General features: G+C 29.9%; 1 protein-coding gene across 1 annotated transcript; it reads left to right on the top strand.

Annotated features, from left to right (window-relative positions):
• The first annotated feature begins 14,103 nt into the window (after nt 1-14,103).
• Nucleotides 14,104-16,176, top strand: LOC128172257 (uncharacterized). Its single transcript, XM_052838058.1, has 2 exons — nt 14,104-14,223; nt 15,077-16,176. Exon 2 carries the CDS (start codon nt 15,086-15,088, stop codon nt 16,064-16,066), a length of 981 nt encoding a protein of 326 aa, XP_052694018.1. The 5' UTR covers nt 14,104-14,223; nt 15,077-15,085; the 3' UTR covers nt 16,067-16,176.
• Nucleotides 16,177-16,590: the final 414 nt, after the last annotated feature.

The raw sequence follows: 16,590 nt of genomic DNA, 5'->3' as shown, positions 1-16,590 counted from the left end.
ATCATAACAATCATAAAAAAAAACACAAAAAACAACCAACCAAACAAAATAGCCAACTTAAGTATCTCAATTATGATTGACGAGGATAACTCCTCTCTTTTTAAGTGACTAATTTATGCCACCTCTGGGCTAAAAATTCTAATTCCTGTGTTAATTCTTTTTGTAAATTTAAATTTGACAATGCAAAAAAAAAAATGTTTGAATATAATGATTGAGAGAAAATTATACATTTATAGAGTTAAGTAAGGGATTACATTTTTTGGGGGGAGGGGGGGGGGGGGGAGATATTTAAAAAAAGGAAGAACAAGTTTCATAACTCAATAGTTTTAGAGTAATAATTTTCAGTGCAGACTAAACTTCCAGATAGTTTGTGTATTGCGATATATTTATATTTACGAGTACATTTCGAGTGCGTATGAGTTAGCCCATCTTTCAAATTCCATGCAGTCAAAAGTGCAAAGTTATATTTTTTTTTCTGAATTGTGCTTTTTTCAACAAATTCTCTAAGGTCCCATATTAATTAATGTTATTTTTCGAGATAACCCCGTAGGAAATTGGGTTTGATAAATAAATTATTTGCTTGAACTTAAAATTATTCATAAAGCCGTAAAACAACGTGCCAATGAGTATTGATTTTACATCATTGTAAAACCCTATTTAAAACATAATGGAAACCACCTCTACGGGGATGCATTTTTTTTTCATATTAAAGCATAGTTAAACATAAAAGCATTATATTTCTCTCTCTCTCTCTCTCTCTCTCTCTCTCTCTCTCTCTCTCTCTTCTCTCTCTCTGTAGACCGAGTTGAGACAGCAAGGCTTTTGAAAAATTTACAAATTTGAAAAATAAGAAACCGATGAAAATGAGCAAGGATTATTACCTGCCTGGATTTCTTCTCTCTTATTCACTAAATTAGATATTAGAGAGAGCCAAGTTCCGCAATATGATGTAAACGCTATGCATACATTTTGGGAGCTTCACTTGTGTTTAATTTGGATGTGAAATCACAAAAATCAAAATTCTTTGGAACAAGGTAACGAATTTACATTGTACTTGTATCTTGCACAATGCGATCGTTTGTAAGGGAAATGGATTACATAATCATTAACTCGTGTGTGAATAAAATCGTGTAGTTTATGAATTATCTTCCTTTCTTTACACAAAGTTTTCTTTAACTTATGATAGAACTAATTAATGATAACAGTATTCTTTGTAGAGACAAAACAATTCAATTGGTATGGACCCTATCCTATCGTTAAGCACGTAAAAATGAAACAGTGCCTGGGTAATTTGCATGCCGCTTTTAAAAACAACACAAGCATTGAAATAAAAATTAAAGCAATACTTTTTCTTAATTCTAATCGTAAAAATATTTTTTTTATCTTGCGTGTTTATGTTGTAGAATCGTTCTTTTGTGTGTTTTATCGTTATCGTTCGTGTATCGTGAAAATTCACTGATTTAGTGATCGTTCGTGTATCATGCGTAATCGTTTGTGTATAAAAATTGTACGTGTCATTTGTCAACAATAACGTTGTAACCACTGTTACACATTAACATGTTAATCAAACTTAAACTTCAATTTAGCAAAATTCAAATAAAATCCACTACTTCACATATATCAAATTTCATTTATAAACACGCGCGATCATTTGGGCACAGTCATTGGTTTATCTACTAATGGAATCACTTTCGAACAGTGAAATATAAACGTCATAGTGTGTGAAGATTTTTTTTTTAATAATTTTATAAGGTATCTTCAGATGTACATCAGTCTAAACATATTCTCAATTTACTCCTTAAATATTCAGAACAAAAATCGTAAAAGGTATTTTACATTCAAAGACAGGCTATGGAAAGTTAGATATTGTATAAAGAATAACGACAAAGAACTTTGATTCTTTATTTCAAACATTCACAATGCCATGATAAAAATATGAATTTATTTCAGAAAAGCACCGAGTTTGATGGAATTTGAGATAAGAAAAAGATCGTGAATAACAGTTTAACAAACCAAAATGTTCTAATAGCATTTAAGCTATTTCAGGAAAGCACCGAGTTTGATGGAATCTGAGAAAAGAAAAAGATCGTGAATAACAGTTTAACAAACCAAAATGTTCTTATAGCATTTAAGCTTTGTTTGAAAAGTTTAACAATCATAAATTTTCTTTATTGCGATAAGAAAGTTTTCAAAGTGATCAGTATCGTCTAAAAGGGTACAAACAATCAATATCATTGAAACATAATTTTTTAGTACATAGTTCATGCCTTTAACTATCGATATTTGGTGACACCAAATGACTTGTGAATAAGGAAGACAATCTTTCAGTAATGATGAATAGTTGAAAAACAGAAGGAATCACAATATGTTTAGTTCTGTGAAATATGTACTAAATGTTGTTCAGCCTTTCTCCTGCCATATGATTTGGTTTTCTGCTTCGCTAGGCAATACATACCATGGTATTCGGAATAAAAAAAGTTTACCAGAATGTACGTAGAGATAATCAATTAAGTCGCGAATTGGTTACACAATTGAAACATTTAACGTACCTTAAAAAGGGGCTAGGTTACCACAATTGTTTATAAATGTAGTTGTCATCAAAACAGATGAACGTGCATAATATAATACATGCTTCTTGTGTTTGTAGAGAAATTAGAAAAAAAAAAAAAAAAAAATATATATATATATATATATATATATATATATATATATATATATATATATATATATATATATATATATATATATATATATGTATGTATGTATGTATGTATGTATAAATGACACGCTACAAGGTAATTGTGGTACCGCTCTCTAGTAGACCAACTTTATAAAATTTAGGAAAGTGAGTAGAAAAATAAATGAAATAGATATAAGGATATTAAAGTTTTTACACCAAAAGAGAAGTAGCGCATTTACCATTAAAGAGCCTATTAAAAATAGTTTTGAACTTATCATAATCAAAAACAGTAATATATAACCTGACATGTGTATGCGAATAAAGCAGTTGGTAGAGATGAGGGTGATGAGAAAGTTACCTGCTTTTATAAATCAACAACACTGTACGTTGACGAAGTAAATCAAAAGACTGTTTATGCAACAGATGATTTATGGCTTTTTTAAAACTCATAAACTATTCCGAATTTCCGATTCAGACGACCAATACTTTACTAAATCAAAATATCAGTCATTTTTTGATTTTTTTTTTCTGGCAAAACTTTGTAAATAACGGGAAAAATTGTTCCTCTACTTACTCTAGGAGGTTTGTAAAACAATATTGAGAATACAAATATTTCCCTTTCTAAGTGTCAGTTTTTTGTGACAATTGACATTGCTATAGAATAAACTACAAAAAATATTTTAAAGTAATATTGAAAGAATATTTAAATTTTTTTATGACGGTAGATAAACAAGTCGTTGCTCGGGATACCTGGCGAAGGCTTAAACTCAGAGATTAAAAAAAATAAACATCTGCTTTCTAAGTGTCCTTACATTTGCAGTTTATGATAAAAGATAAAGATAATGATTATTTCGCTTTTGATTATAACTAACTTTTTATCAAGTTTTATTAATGCTCGAGCTGAAAAACGGATATGGTACAGATTTATCTACCAAGCAATTAAAATTTGACAACGTAGTTACATTGAGTTACGACGTCATGACGTCAACAAAAATACATTTAAGTGGAAATATCGGAAGAATACATTTTAGGGCCAAAAAATTGCTTAAACAAAAACTGTACGATGGCAAGAAATAGAGATCTTCAGTTTACTGTCTTTTACACTGGTTGTTTAAGAATAATTACGACAAATGGGCTAAATATGAAGTACCTTTTACTTACTAAGTGATGTCAACTACATTGCATTTTACAGCGCTATTTCGTCATAATCATAACATACAATTGTTTTTAATCTTCCAATGGATTGAATTCAAATATGTCAACATAAAGAAATAAAACCGTGTTTTCTTAGATCTTAACAGAAAAATTCATAGGGAGTTTGAACTGACAATCTGATGTGCGCAATATTGATAAATAAGAATTTTAATGTAAGTTTAAAACCGTTTTTTGCATTGTTTTAACACGGATTGATAATCTTAGTCAGTTTCAGACACTATTGATTTCCTTACAAAACAAAGCTCTATATCAATATATCGGAATATATTTACTCCTATATAAGTTTTAAAGCTGATTTTTTGACAAACCACCCTCTTTTGTACAGTTTTGATCAGCCTAATTTTGGTTTGAAAGTTCAATTAAATAATATTATGAAATATTACGTAGCTTAACATAAACATACATAATCTATTATAAGCATACTAAAGCTCATAATCAGCTAGACAATTTCTTTTTAGTATTTTTAATATCTCAATTATATTTATGGTTTTGACGTAATCAATGTGTAGTAAAGTTTATGTAATGTTATTATGATATAATATAAATAAATGCAAATGTAAGAGAGTTAAACTCATATAAAAAGAAATAAGTTTTATATATAGTTTAAACAGAATAAATCTGAGGTAGTATTGTTACAGAAAACACATTGTATAGACACATATAAAGAAAATCATGATTCTAGATTCTGGAATGGTAACTGTATAAATGCATTTTCGGACTCTCCATATAATAGAGGAGTTCTTTTGTAAAGAACGTAATGTAGATATTCCCAATGTACATTTATCTGATGATGTTAGAAAACTCTCAGTTAATGTAAAAATTGACGACACTTTAATCTCGTTTATAAATGTTTATGCACCAAATACGCAATAAGAATTTTAAATAGACTTTGGTTTTTTACTACTACGCATTCAATTAAGGGGAGTAAAGTGTTTTTGTGTGTTGATTTTAATTGAAGTTTTTAAAAGGAAAAAAAATCACAGAAACGTCTTTCGGAAATCTTACGTAAATTAGATCTGGTTGATCTTTGGAAGGATTATTATAGAATACTGATAAACTGGTTTAACGCGGTGCAATGCAGATAATTGCCCTAAGAGCAGAATAGATTTCGTATTTGTAAGTAGCAAAATTTTAGATTCAACGAAAGATATGATTATGAGAAGCATTCTAGGTACAACCCCCCCCCCCCCCAAAAAAAAAAAAACAAAAACAAAAACAAAACACAAAAAAAACAACAACAACAAAAAAAAACAACAAAAATAAAAAGAAAAACAGCCAAAAAACAAAATCACAGGAATGAGCCATCATAAACATCTCAAAGCATGTGTTGATTTTAACAAATCAGAACGAGGTGCGGGATAATGAAAACTAATCATTTCTCTCCTTAAACACGATCAATATAAAAAGAGGAATTTTTTATTGATTTAATGACTTAGATAAATCATTAAATTCAATCTTAAGATTGACTTCAAGATCACTTTTACTAATTCTGGAAAAGAAAAATCATATTAACAGTACATTATATGAAATAAATAATAACAACTTGAAATTTTCCTCAAACTCTGACATCTGGAACAAAATGTGTAATTTTTGTAAGAGTCTAAACAAAAGTAGAGGTTAATCTAGGAACTTAACATATCAAACTATTTACATGATAGTAATTGTCCAACACTAGATGAAAATGGAAAAACAAAACTTAGATACATTATTACCAATAGATTAATTTAGGAAGCGGTCTCCAACATGAAAAATAACAAGCCTCCTGGTTTAGATGGAATATCTCGTAAGTTCTATAAATGCTTTTGAAGTCATATTAGCAGTTTTTTATGAAGTATTATTATCTGTATTTGATAATCAGTAAATGTCTTTTTTTCACAATGCATATCTCTTTGTATCCTCTTATTCAAGAAAAAAGATAAAACCGATTTTAAAATGTTTAAAAAAGCTTAATTGCAGATTATACAAACATTGATAATTATCAAGTGCTAATCATTTAAAGACGTGACATACATTGTCGCATTTAGTTCTACAAGGTGTGCGTTGAAACTCTGTCATCTAAAATCATGTTTAAGCAAGTACATTGTAGATACATTGAACCGTTTGCATTAACTCCGCTCGTTTTACAATTATAAATTATGGTGGTTTTTTTTGCAAATACCGATCTAACTATTTAAATTATTTTGGCTTAAGCTAGTTATCGTATAGTTACGATTACAAACTTATTAATATGTCTAAGTTGTATGGTAATTAATTTTGCATTGAATGATTGACTCATTGAGTTTCATGAAAAGAAAAGTAGCCATGTTTCTTCTCTTTACAACCTTACATTAATTGCATTTATGCACTCGAAAACATTCATAATAATGTTAATTATATTTGCATGTTCCAATTTGTGTAAAAAAGCTAGTCTTGTCAACCAGCGCATTTACATTTTTGGTTCTCGGACGAAATAAATTGATGACGTCGGGCTAAGGTCGTGATGACAATATAGGTTTTTTTGAAATCCTTTAAATCTTTAAAGTTGTTTAGCGAAAAATTGGCCAAGAAAACATATTGATTACTTTTTATGATCTGATTCAAAATTATCTCTTCTGTTATTGTGTAGGATAAAAATAAGTTTCTCTAGATCTTTAAAAAGTTTGGAGCATAGGTTTGAAATGCGTTTTTCGACTAAGATATGCATTTTACTACATATTTCATTGAAATACCGTTGCATGATTTTATCAGCGACACTGTGTTTGAATTACAAGCAGTAAACTCGCGAGCTACCTTAAAAAGTCAGCAGTAACTAAGTTGAACACGTATATTAACTGTTGGATTTGACAATATTAACACATTATATTTTTTTTGTATTCAAACTGAAACTACAAACTGATTTTGTAATAACTTTCAAATTTTTATTGCATTTTTGCGTAAATTTATCTGTAAATATAAAATCATTAAATGAGATTTCGTGTACCTACTAGACCACATACATTTCCAAACCATTCCCAATGTTCGTTGGTCAATAAATTTCTAAAATTAGTACTTCTTGAAAAACTTTATCATACATATTTTTTTTTTCTAAATACAAATAAAATGTTGTTTAACTTTATCAATAGTGAGCAACTTATTGAACGCTCAAGGAAAATGTAAGTATAAAACTTAATAATAAAACAATGTCAAGGGTTATTTATTCATCGGACAATAAACACACAAAAAAATGAAAAGAACACGCATTTGTGAGAATTTGTTTATGTTTCTATGTTTAGCACTTGATAAGAGCTTGTGTCATTACAAATGTAAATCAAAATACATTTTCTGATATCAATTATGAAAAAAAAAGTTTCATTGTGTTTGAATTATTTCTTAAGATTTGTATCGCGATGCCATAACATAACCAATGGCTGTATACTGTCATTAAGCAAGGAAAGTAAAGAAAAAGAAAAGAAAAACAAACGAAAAAGTTTGAATGTTTTTCTACAGAGCTCTTTTTCCAAAAAGAATATCTAATGGTCTTATTATAATGGTTGTCATCCAGCCCTCATCATACATGTATCAAATAAAAAAAATTGTTGCCGCAAAAGCGAGATAACTTCATTTTGTTTTGCTGTAAAAAGTTTTATATTTAAAAAGAAACTGCGAGTATTTTTCTTAGAGTTTGAATTAATTCACATAATGATTGTGCTTCAGCTTTTGGGTTTTTCTAAAGCCATTAATCATAAAAAATTTAAAAATGTTAAAATGTGTATTAGACAAACTTTGTAAAACCGAAGTCAATTATTTATTATCATGCAGCTAAAAAAAATGAACTGTACATTTTGTTATCTTTGACAAACTGGCTGCATATATTCATCCTCATTAACATAACTTTAAATGAATGTAACTTACGATTGACGCTTAAATTATTTCTTAAGATTGTGTAAAGTATTAACTCCTCCATCCCCCTTGAATCATTAATCATGCAATATTTTCTAGTTTGTCAAAATATAGGTGCTTCCGATTGGTCGAAAAATTGTTTGATACCTGCCATCGCGTTTTTCCCAATCATCGCGTTCGTTGCCTCTTTTCATTACGTAATGACTATGCAGTTGCATATTCCACTTGTCCACCATGCTATAAACAGTTAATTACGAATGTCACTGCACAGCGAAAGATTTTACAAGCTATCTTGTGTGTTAGTCCTTCTGTTTAAGTTTAGATGTTATATATTCTAATTTTCATTTCATGATTTATCCATCAAATTTACATAATATGTAGCTAGCCATTCAACATTAGCTGTCGGCGTATCCATTTTGAATGCTGTCGGATTTTTGAGGAGTATTCCTACGCACCGCTCTAATAACATTATTTTAATTTTTGTGAATGACTATGTACGTTTTATGATTCGAAATTTATTGTTTTTTTTTTTTAATTAGAAATGAACTTTAGGGAGTTTGATCCTGGAATACAATTCATGTCAATCATCCGGTAACTATTAATAGTAACTATGTAGATATTAATGAAGACTTAAGATCTTCATCTATTCTACCTGTGACTCATGGCACATAATATTTTTTTTAAATACGGGACACTTAAAAGAATCCACAATTTTTTCCCCAAAATTGTTGCTAAATTTGGCATTAAATCGATTATATAAAGAAATTAAAAACGTCTTAAAATTTGAACTATTATAAAATAAATATGATCTTAATACAGTGAAAGGTTTAACAAATGTAAAGAATATAAAAGGAATATTTGAGTAAAAAAAGCACAAAACGTTGTTCCTTGATAGCTTCAAATGTCAGTATATTACGAACACAAGAACATATGTAAAAAGTGGAACAAAATATTGGAATAATCAAATTATACGTGACAGAAATAACATATTTTTTATTGTCATTATTAATAAACAAAATGTTCAAATTTGTTGTGAAATCAAATTACGAAAGCTATAAGAACACTACTCTAAGTCTATTGACATAAAAAAAAATGTTCAATAAAAAACGTCCGCCACAAAAACATAGTCCCTTACAAAACGTTTACTATAACTTTCATTTTATTTTTAAATTTAATAGAGTTCTTTTTGCATTGTAAAATGTAATTATACAAGTACAATTAAGATATAATGCACACTTTTTAGACTAGATCCAAAATTAATACAGAAAAGAAAAAAGAAAAACGAAACTCTCTTATCATTTTTGTTTTCTTTCTGATCGACGAATCAAAGAAACATTTCAATACTTTTATCCATATTTTTTTTCTGTCTTGTTTTTTTTTCTTTTACGGAATTACATTCTCAAACATTTTCTCAAGAACAATGTTGATTTTTAGCGTGTAGTAAAAATGTCTGTAAACAACGATATTTCCTCGTTTAACCACAAAATATGGTGTCATTCGTTATTAGAAAAAATGTTGATTATTTGTATTTTTACGTGTATCGGAAAAAAAAAATATGATTGATTTATTGTCATTTATTAATCATAATATACTGTTTTATTTTGCAGTTTTTTTTAACACTTTGATATCAACATGGGCATTTGGTTCATTCGATTTATCACGTTATATATAATAAATCATATATTTATCTAGATTATTTTATTGATGAGTTTTATATGTACAGTCGATATTTTTACTTTTGTTTGTTTGTTTGTTTGGATATCTTCTTCTTCTTCTTCTTCTTCTTCTTCTTATTCTTCTTGTGTGTTTTTTTTGCATAGGGGGAAGGATGTAGATGATTTTTTCCTTTATAAAGAGAAGGAATGTATAGATAGGTGTATGATTGGTTTGTGGTTTGTGGTAAATAATATTTGCCATCTCGTGTTGTATCCTCTATAATCCCCTCTCCTGAAAGTGACAGGAATGTGCATAATGCTGCATTTGGTCAGTAATTTTGGGGGTATTGAATTGTCCATTCTAATGATTTTTCCTGACCCCCCCCCCCCCCGACCTACGTTTGATTAATGATTAACGAGGCAGAATACAGATCGAGTACGCACGCTTTTTCACAGCGTTTCATTTGCATTGTGACGTCATCTTTTTGCGTGGTTGACGCCATGGAGTGATAGTTTCAACTGAGGATATTCAGCGGTTGAAAATAGATCGTTTTATGCGTAAAATTGATATTATATTGTGGAATAAAAAACATGAATAGGGTTCAGCAAGCCTAGCCCTCTGTCACGCGTTCTTAACTCAAAAGCCATTATCTGAAAAATCTTGGAAATTGGGCATACAAAAAAACCCAACTTTGATAAGACCCCTGGAACAAACCAGGAGGTAAAAGGGGTTTCTTATTTGACCAGTTCATGCCTTTTAGCAATAATTTTAATATGTAGCACAGAAGAAGAAGGGCTGAAGTTAAAAACATGTAAAAAAAAAAAAAAAAAAAAAAAAAAAGTGCAAAATTGATATATTTCAAGGAAAATCCCAAAAGGTCCTAGGTCCTATGTAATAAATTAACAAGCGTTGAGATGACCCCATTAACAAACTGTGTGGTAAATGTCTTATATTTTTTTTTTAGAATAATAATTATATCAGTGGAAATTCATGTAAAATATTTCATTCAAAAATCTAGGGCAGAACAAATTAGACCTGGCCTCGTTAAGAAAATCAGGCGTTATCAGTAGCTTAAAATGTTGCTAAAGTTATCTTCATAAGGAGGAAAACCAGTTAACATCTGATTTTTAAGGGACAGAAAATGCAATGTCAACGACATACATGTAAACATGTGAACTACGATGTCATTGTTGTATTTACATAATATTGCATATGACATTTTAAATGATATTGATTTAACTGAATACTAATGATCATAAGGGTATTGAAGAAAAATGAAAGAGTATTGAAGAAAGTCAAGGTTTACCTTCATAATTTGCAAAAAAAAAAAAAAAAAAAAAAAAAAAAAATATATATATATATATATATATATATATATATATATATATATATATATATATATATATATATATATATATATATATATATATATATATATATAAAGATTTAAATACATACATCTGTACCCAGAATAAAAATTAGTTTGAAAACATTTGTCTTATAAATCAATATCAAAAAAGTTTTTAAGATATTGTTTTATTAACAACAAAAAAACCCAAAACAAAACAAGAAAAAAACGTGTTTTAGCTTAACTGAGCCGAATCTCAAGTGAGCTATTCTGATCACATTTTGTCCATCGTCCATCTGTCCGTCTGTCTGTCTGTCCTTCCGTCTGTAAACTTTTTACATTTTGAACTTCTTTTCTAAAACTGCTTTGAAAATCTTCCAAATTTGGCAAAAAATTAAATTGCGAAAATGAAGGACCGATCAAAGCGGAGAACACCTCGAAAATGTAGAAAAAGAGGGTTGCATTTTTAAAAATCTTATTCTTAAGAACTACTGAGTCAAATTCAACGTAATTTAGCATAATAAATCGGTATGGAAAGGAAAATATAAATTGCAAAAATCATTGGCTAATTCTGTTTAAATTGTTGGGTTATTACGAAAATAATAATAAAGGAAATGCTTGTTTTAATCAGATTATAACTTCGGGGTCGGTATACCATACTTCTAAAACGGGACAGTGTAAAAGTAGGTTTTTTGTTTAAAGCAGCATTATATGATAAACGGGTCTAACTGACAAATGTTGTGCAAAGGAAATCGTTAAAACATGCAAGATACATTGGTGCCGATTTTGTGAATTAAATTGAAGTTAAATAATTCATTGCGTTGTCAGTTTTCACATGCTGATGTTATGTTAGCTTGTTTTGATTTTCGTTCATTTTAATATTATTTATGCTTTGTAGCCTGGAGAACTATTGCCTGTATTTTGTGATTTTTACGGATCAAATCAAACATAGACTTCGGTAAATTAGACTTTTGACAGTTTATCTGCGCAAAATAAGCAAAATCTGATGTATAAACAAAATACGAATATACAAGTCATTCTATTGGTAATTCGGTACGATCTTTTGCGTAATGGTTGATTAAAGCAATGTGTTTTGTGTCTCAAGTTTATTAAGTTTAAACAGAGTTTAATATCGCTGACGAAAATATGTACTTGATATATATATATATATATATATATATATATATATATATATATATATATATATATATATATATATATATATATATATGTGATTCATTTTGAAAAATAAATTGTGCTCTTTGTTCCGGTGCATGTTTCTTCTGTTGATTTGTGTACAATTTCTTTTTACTAATCATATTTGAGTGTCAAGCTTCAAATTACAAGCAAGATACAGAGCTTTGCACACAGATATGACGCCATTTATTTGGTTTAAATTTTAAATGCTGAATTGGAAATACCAAGTTCATAAAAAATCTAGCAACCATGTGAGCTCTGTATATTGCTTATAATTCTTCGATTGACGCTGAAATATTGGTTGATCATTAGAAATGTCTAGTTAAACGTTAAATACTTGTACAAAAAAATCAAAAGATGATATGCTGTAACTATACTTTCTGGGGCCTCCTCTTTATACGATGAATTATTTGGATTCCACATTAATTTTGATAGTTTTTCAGACACGAGTAAATAAAAATGACACCGTTAAAACAGTTTCCATAGTTCTGACACATTTTGTTACTGGGAGAAAGGCATTATAGTTATTTCTGAGAAAATATTACAGTGTAAAATCATCCTGGTTTGTTGTCATTTGTTGTTTATTAATAAAGATGACTATAATGGGTGGGTCTTAGTAAAATCCAGTAAACTGCCTGTCAGTACATTGACTATAAAAACTCTTTTACATGTCAAATGACAACATTTTTCATTCGAGTGTATTCATCAATCGAGTAAGTTTAAAAGGTCACGGGAGGTTACACCAGGTAAACAACAGTCGTTTATAATGGTGAAGACTAATTGAATTTTTTAATGTGTTTTATCAATGTGAAGAATTGAGCGCATTGAGACACCGGTTTATTATTCACAACTTTCGGAATTTTGAAATACAAACTGTTTCCAATATAGTTCATTCCAACCACTGATGTTGTATAAAAGAGCGTTTTATTTGATATTTTAGGTGTATATAAAAAATCCCGTCCACGATATGGCTATATCTTATTGATATTCTTACTCTCATATTTATGATTTTGATGTTTAGTTTCTTATAAAAAAAAGTCAATCGTAAACTTTACTTTTGTCAAAGATATAATTGATTTATTTTCTAAATTCTTGAATAAAAAAACACGCAAAAAGAGAAACAAACACAAACAAGTAATGACATTCATGAGATAGTTCTAAAGATGTGATAGAATACCTGATACTCTGGATAAAAGAGGTTTTGACCCATTTAGGTGTTTTTATGTTGTGCAAATCAATCACAGTTTCCTTACAGACGCAAAAACCCAAGACCAACCCCGAGAAAAAAAAATGGAGGTTGTATTGGTGATAGTGAACGCGACAGAATATACTGAAAAGAAAAAAAAAACAACGCAAGAGCCAAGAAAAAAAAGATAGTAATGGAAGATTGTATGCGTTGATGTAAGCAAACCATGATCTATTTATATTGCGTTGATGTGTGGTACAAAAAAAGTGTTAGCTCTCTTGATGATTACAGAATGCAGCAATTTAAATTTCGTGAAACACCTAAATCAATCATTCAATTACATTTGAAATCTTTGACATTTATCAATATTCATAAAAGGTGATGCTCTTTAACGATTTTCTACTCGATAGTGATTGACCTTTAACATGGTTTAGTAGCATGTAAATTCATTTAGATAAGGATTATACACACATTCAACAGAATTCGGTCATGAGAAAACCTGGATGTGCATTTTTACATTTGGATTTTGTCAACGAAGCTTTATGTCGTAAAGTTTTGAAATAAAACAAACTCACATTATTGGTTGTATTAATGACAAATATAACTATACGTTTGATGTTTCTTTTGATTCACATTATTTCTTTTAAATATTATATTTTATCTTTTACGAGAGTGACTGTTTCTTAAAATAATTGATAAAATCAATATCTGTTTGTCAAAAGATCGTCAAATCAATGTACGCACATTTTATGTAAATATTTATTATGCATATCTTAAGCAGGAACATTGTTCATGCACATTCTATAATCCAGGTAATTTGTTACCTGTTGATCTTTTAACCTTCATTGACATGACGACATTCGACATTTTGTAACTTATTGAGATGTCACCATCTTTGAAACCATAAATTTGTATACAAAACCAACAAAAAAACCATTTAAGATAAATTGATGAGAGTAAAAAAAAGTCGCACAGACGTGATGAATAGTGTATTTGTAAATTCATTAGGGCCGTATATAAAAATCAGTTGTCGATGTTATGTGACCTTATTCCCTTTGACGTGACTTTGAAGGGATCAAAAAGGTAAGACAAATTTTAACATTATTCCAACTGAAAAATCCTTTTATAAAAAAGTATCTTGCCTTATATTAAATTTGACTGCAATTGAAAAACTGCAAAAAAAACCCCACATACGTATGTATTGGAAAATTCAAAATAAACAACTCTTATTTTGTTTTTGCTTTTAACATAGAAAAATGTTTAATTAGTTTTTTAATGAATTCCCAATTGCATTTATGTTTTTAAAGGATAAAGCAATGATAGAAAAAATAGTTTGCTTAATGCCGCTATATTAGAATATAGTTAAGGATGTCAGGCAATTATAATTCTTTGAATGGACTTCTTAAAAAAGATGTAGTTTTAAAATCACCGAGAATGCTACTAACATTTTTGACGAATTAAAACCTTGATTTTAAAGCCAAACCCCAATCTCTTCTGCCTGTTATTTCTGCTTTTGTCAGAATAATCAAATATTTGTAATGTGTATAAAATCGCCATTTTGAAGAGTGAATGTACTCCTTCTGATAAGTTTGTGGCATTGACTTTTCGTTCCGTTTCGCCACAAAGGACACTTATTTTCTTTCAAAAAGTTATTACCTACATATAAATGTATGTTAGTTGAACATGAACATATAATGATTCTTAAAAAATAAAGTAAAAACCAATAAATGCAATACATTGATCAAGTACGTTTACAATTCACATGCATGAATTTAGTTTAAAAAATACAAAACATATACTTGAACAAAAAGGGCTATATAAAAAGAAGCAATTTCAACACCCCCCCCCCCCCCCCTTCCCAAGTAGAGAAGTAAAGTGACGAGAAAGCTTAAAAGAATTACAATATCTAATATATTTATTTTTTCTTTCTTTATAGGGAGTGAAGATGTCGGTTACACCATGGTATATCCTGTTTTCTATGTGTTTAGGCCCTGTCGTTTTCGGTCAAAACCTTTACAATGACTATTTCGGGCGGGGCAATAGAATAGGCAACACAGTCGATATTATTGGAAGTGGAAGAAGACTGATCACAGGTTACAATCCCTTCTCGACCGGTCGTTTAGGAAGTCTTGACGATTCTAGGGAAGTCCTTGGGTCGACCTTAAACCCAAGATCTTCTTTCCTTAGACGACCGGCTGTGACGTCGCCATATTCATTGAGGAGACTGGGTACTAGATCAAGAGTTTTGAATGATTCCGGAGAACGGGGCAGCAACTGGTCAAATATATTCAGTCGACTTAATAGGAGAAGGTACTTACGTAGAGGAGGGGATAGCTCCGAAGAAAAGATAGGAGGGCGATTCAACCGTTACAACAGGAGGCGATTGGGAGGATATAGTTCAGAGGAAAGGGGGCGTGGTATTTTAAATAGATTCTATAGAAGACGACGGGGTGGAGATAGTTCTGAAGAAAGAGGACGAGGTCTCTTCAGTCGAATTAATAGAAGAGGACGATTGGGTGGAAACAGCTCAGAAGAGAGAGGACGCGGTCGTCTGTACAGCCGATTTAATAGAAGGAGATGGAATGACAGTTCAGAAGAACGAAGAGGTGGCTTCCGTGGTCTCTACAGCAGATACAACAGAAGGTGGGGTGATGATTCAGGGGAGCGTCGAGGGCGATGGGGCAGGTTTTGGACAAGAGGGTCTGACGAAAACTCCGGAGAGCGGTTTTTCAGGAGAGGAAGGCGATTTAGCACACGCAGCCCCTACAGGGATCTTAACGACTCTGATGAACGGGGTCTGTTCAGCAGAGGAAGAAGGAATTACAGATCTGTCATTTCTAGATTAAGGTCTCCATATTCTTACTCCAGGAATAACTATAACTGGCGCAATAGGTTGTCTTTGTTCAACAATAACTGGATGGGATAAACGTTTCTACTATTTCATTTCCGATTATATGTTACACTGTTTATCAAAATATGTCATTGGCATTATAAATGTATTTTAAGGCTATTGTATTAAAGCATTGGTAAATATCAGCTTATCTTTCTTTTTGGATCAAGTATTTTTTAAAGCTTAAATGTTGTTGAAGTTTGAAGGAAACAGATAAGTTAACGCAAAATAATATTTTCACCACCAACAAATCTTCTTTCGAAAATGATAATATAAATTTGAAGAAAAAAAATATCGATGATAGTAAATCCTGAAAGGTTTTGGTAACGCAAGTTTATTTAACACGAGTAACTATTTGACGCTGACTTTTAAGTAAAACCGACAACAGGTGTCAAACAATTTCAAAGCATCGACAATTTCATAGATTGTAGAAATTTGTATTGGTAATATCGTGTTTACAAAAGATATATTTGTATTGATGAAATTAACACCTTTTTATTGTATTTTAATGTTTCATAAAATAAAAGTAAAAAGTAAAATTTGGCATACGTGTAAAAAGT

Source organism: Crassostrea angulata, chromosome 2 (assembly GCF_025612915.1).
Source record: "Crassostrea angulata isolate pt1a10 chromosome 2, ASM2561291v2, whole genome shotgun sequence".
NCBI lineage: Eukaryota > Metazoa > Mollusca > Bivalvia > Ostreida > Ostreidae > Magallana > Magallana angulata.
This window is presented reverse-complemented; position numbering and strand designations above follow the sequence as displayed.

Coding starts and splice junctions, on each gene's coding strand:
- LOC128172257 (XM_052838058.1), top strand. CDS start 15,086: ATGTCGGTTACACCATGGTATATCCTGTTTTCTATGTGTTTAGGCCCT.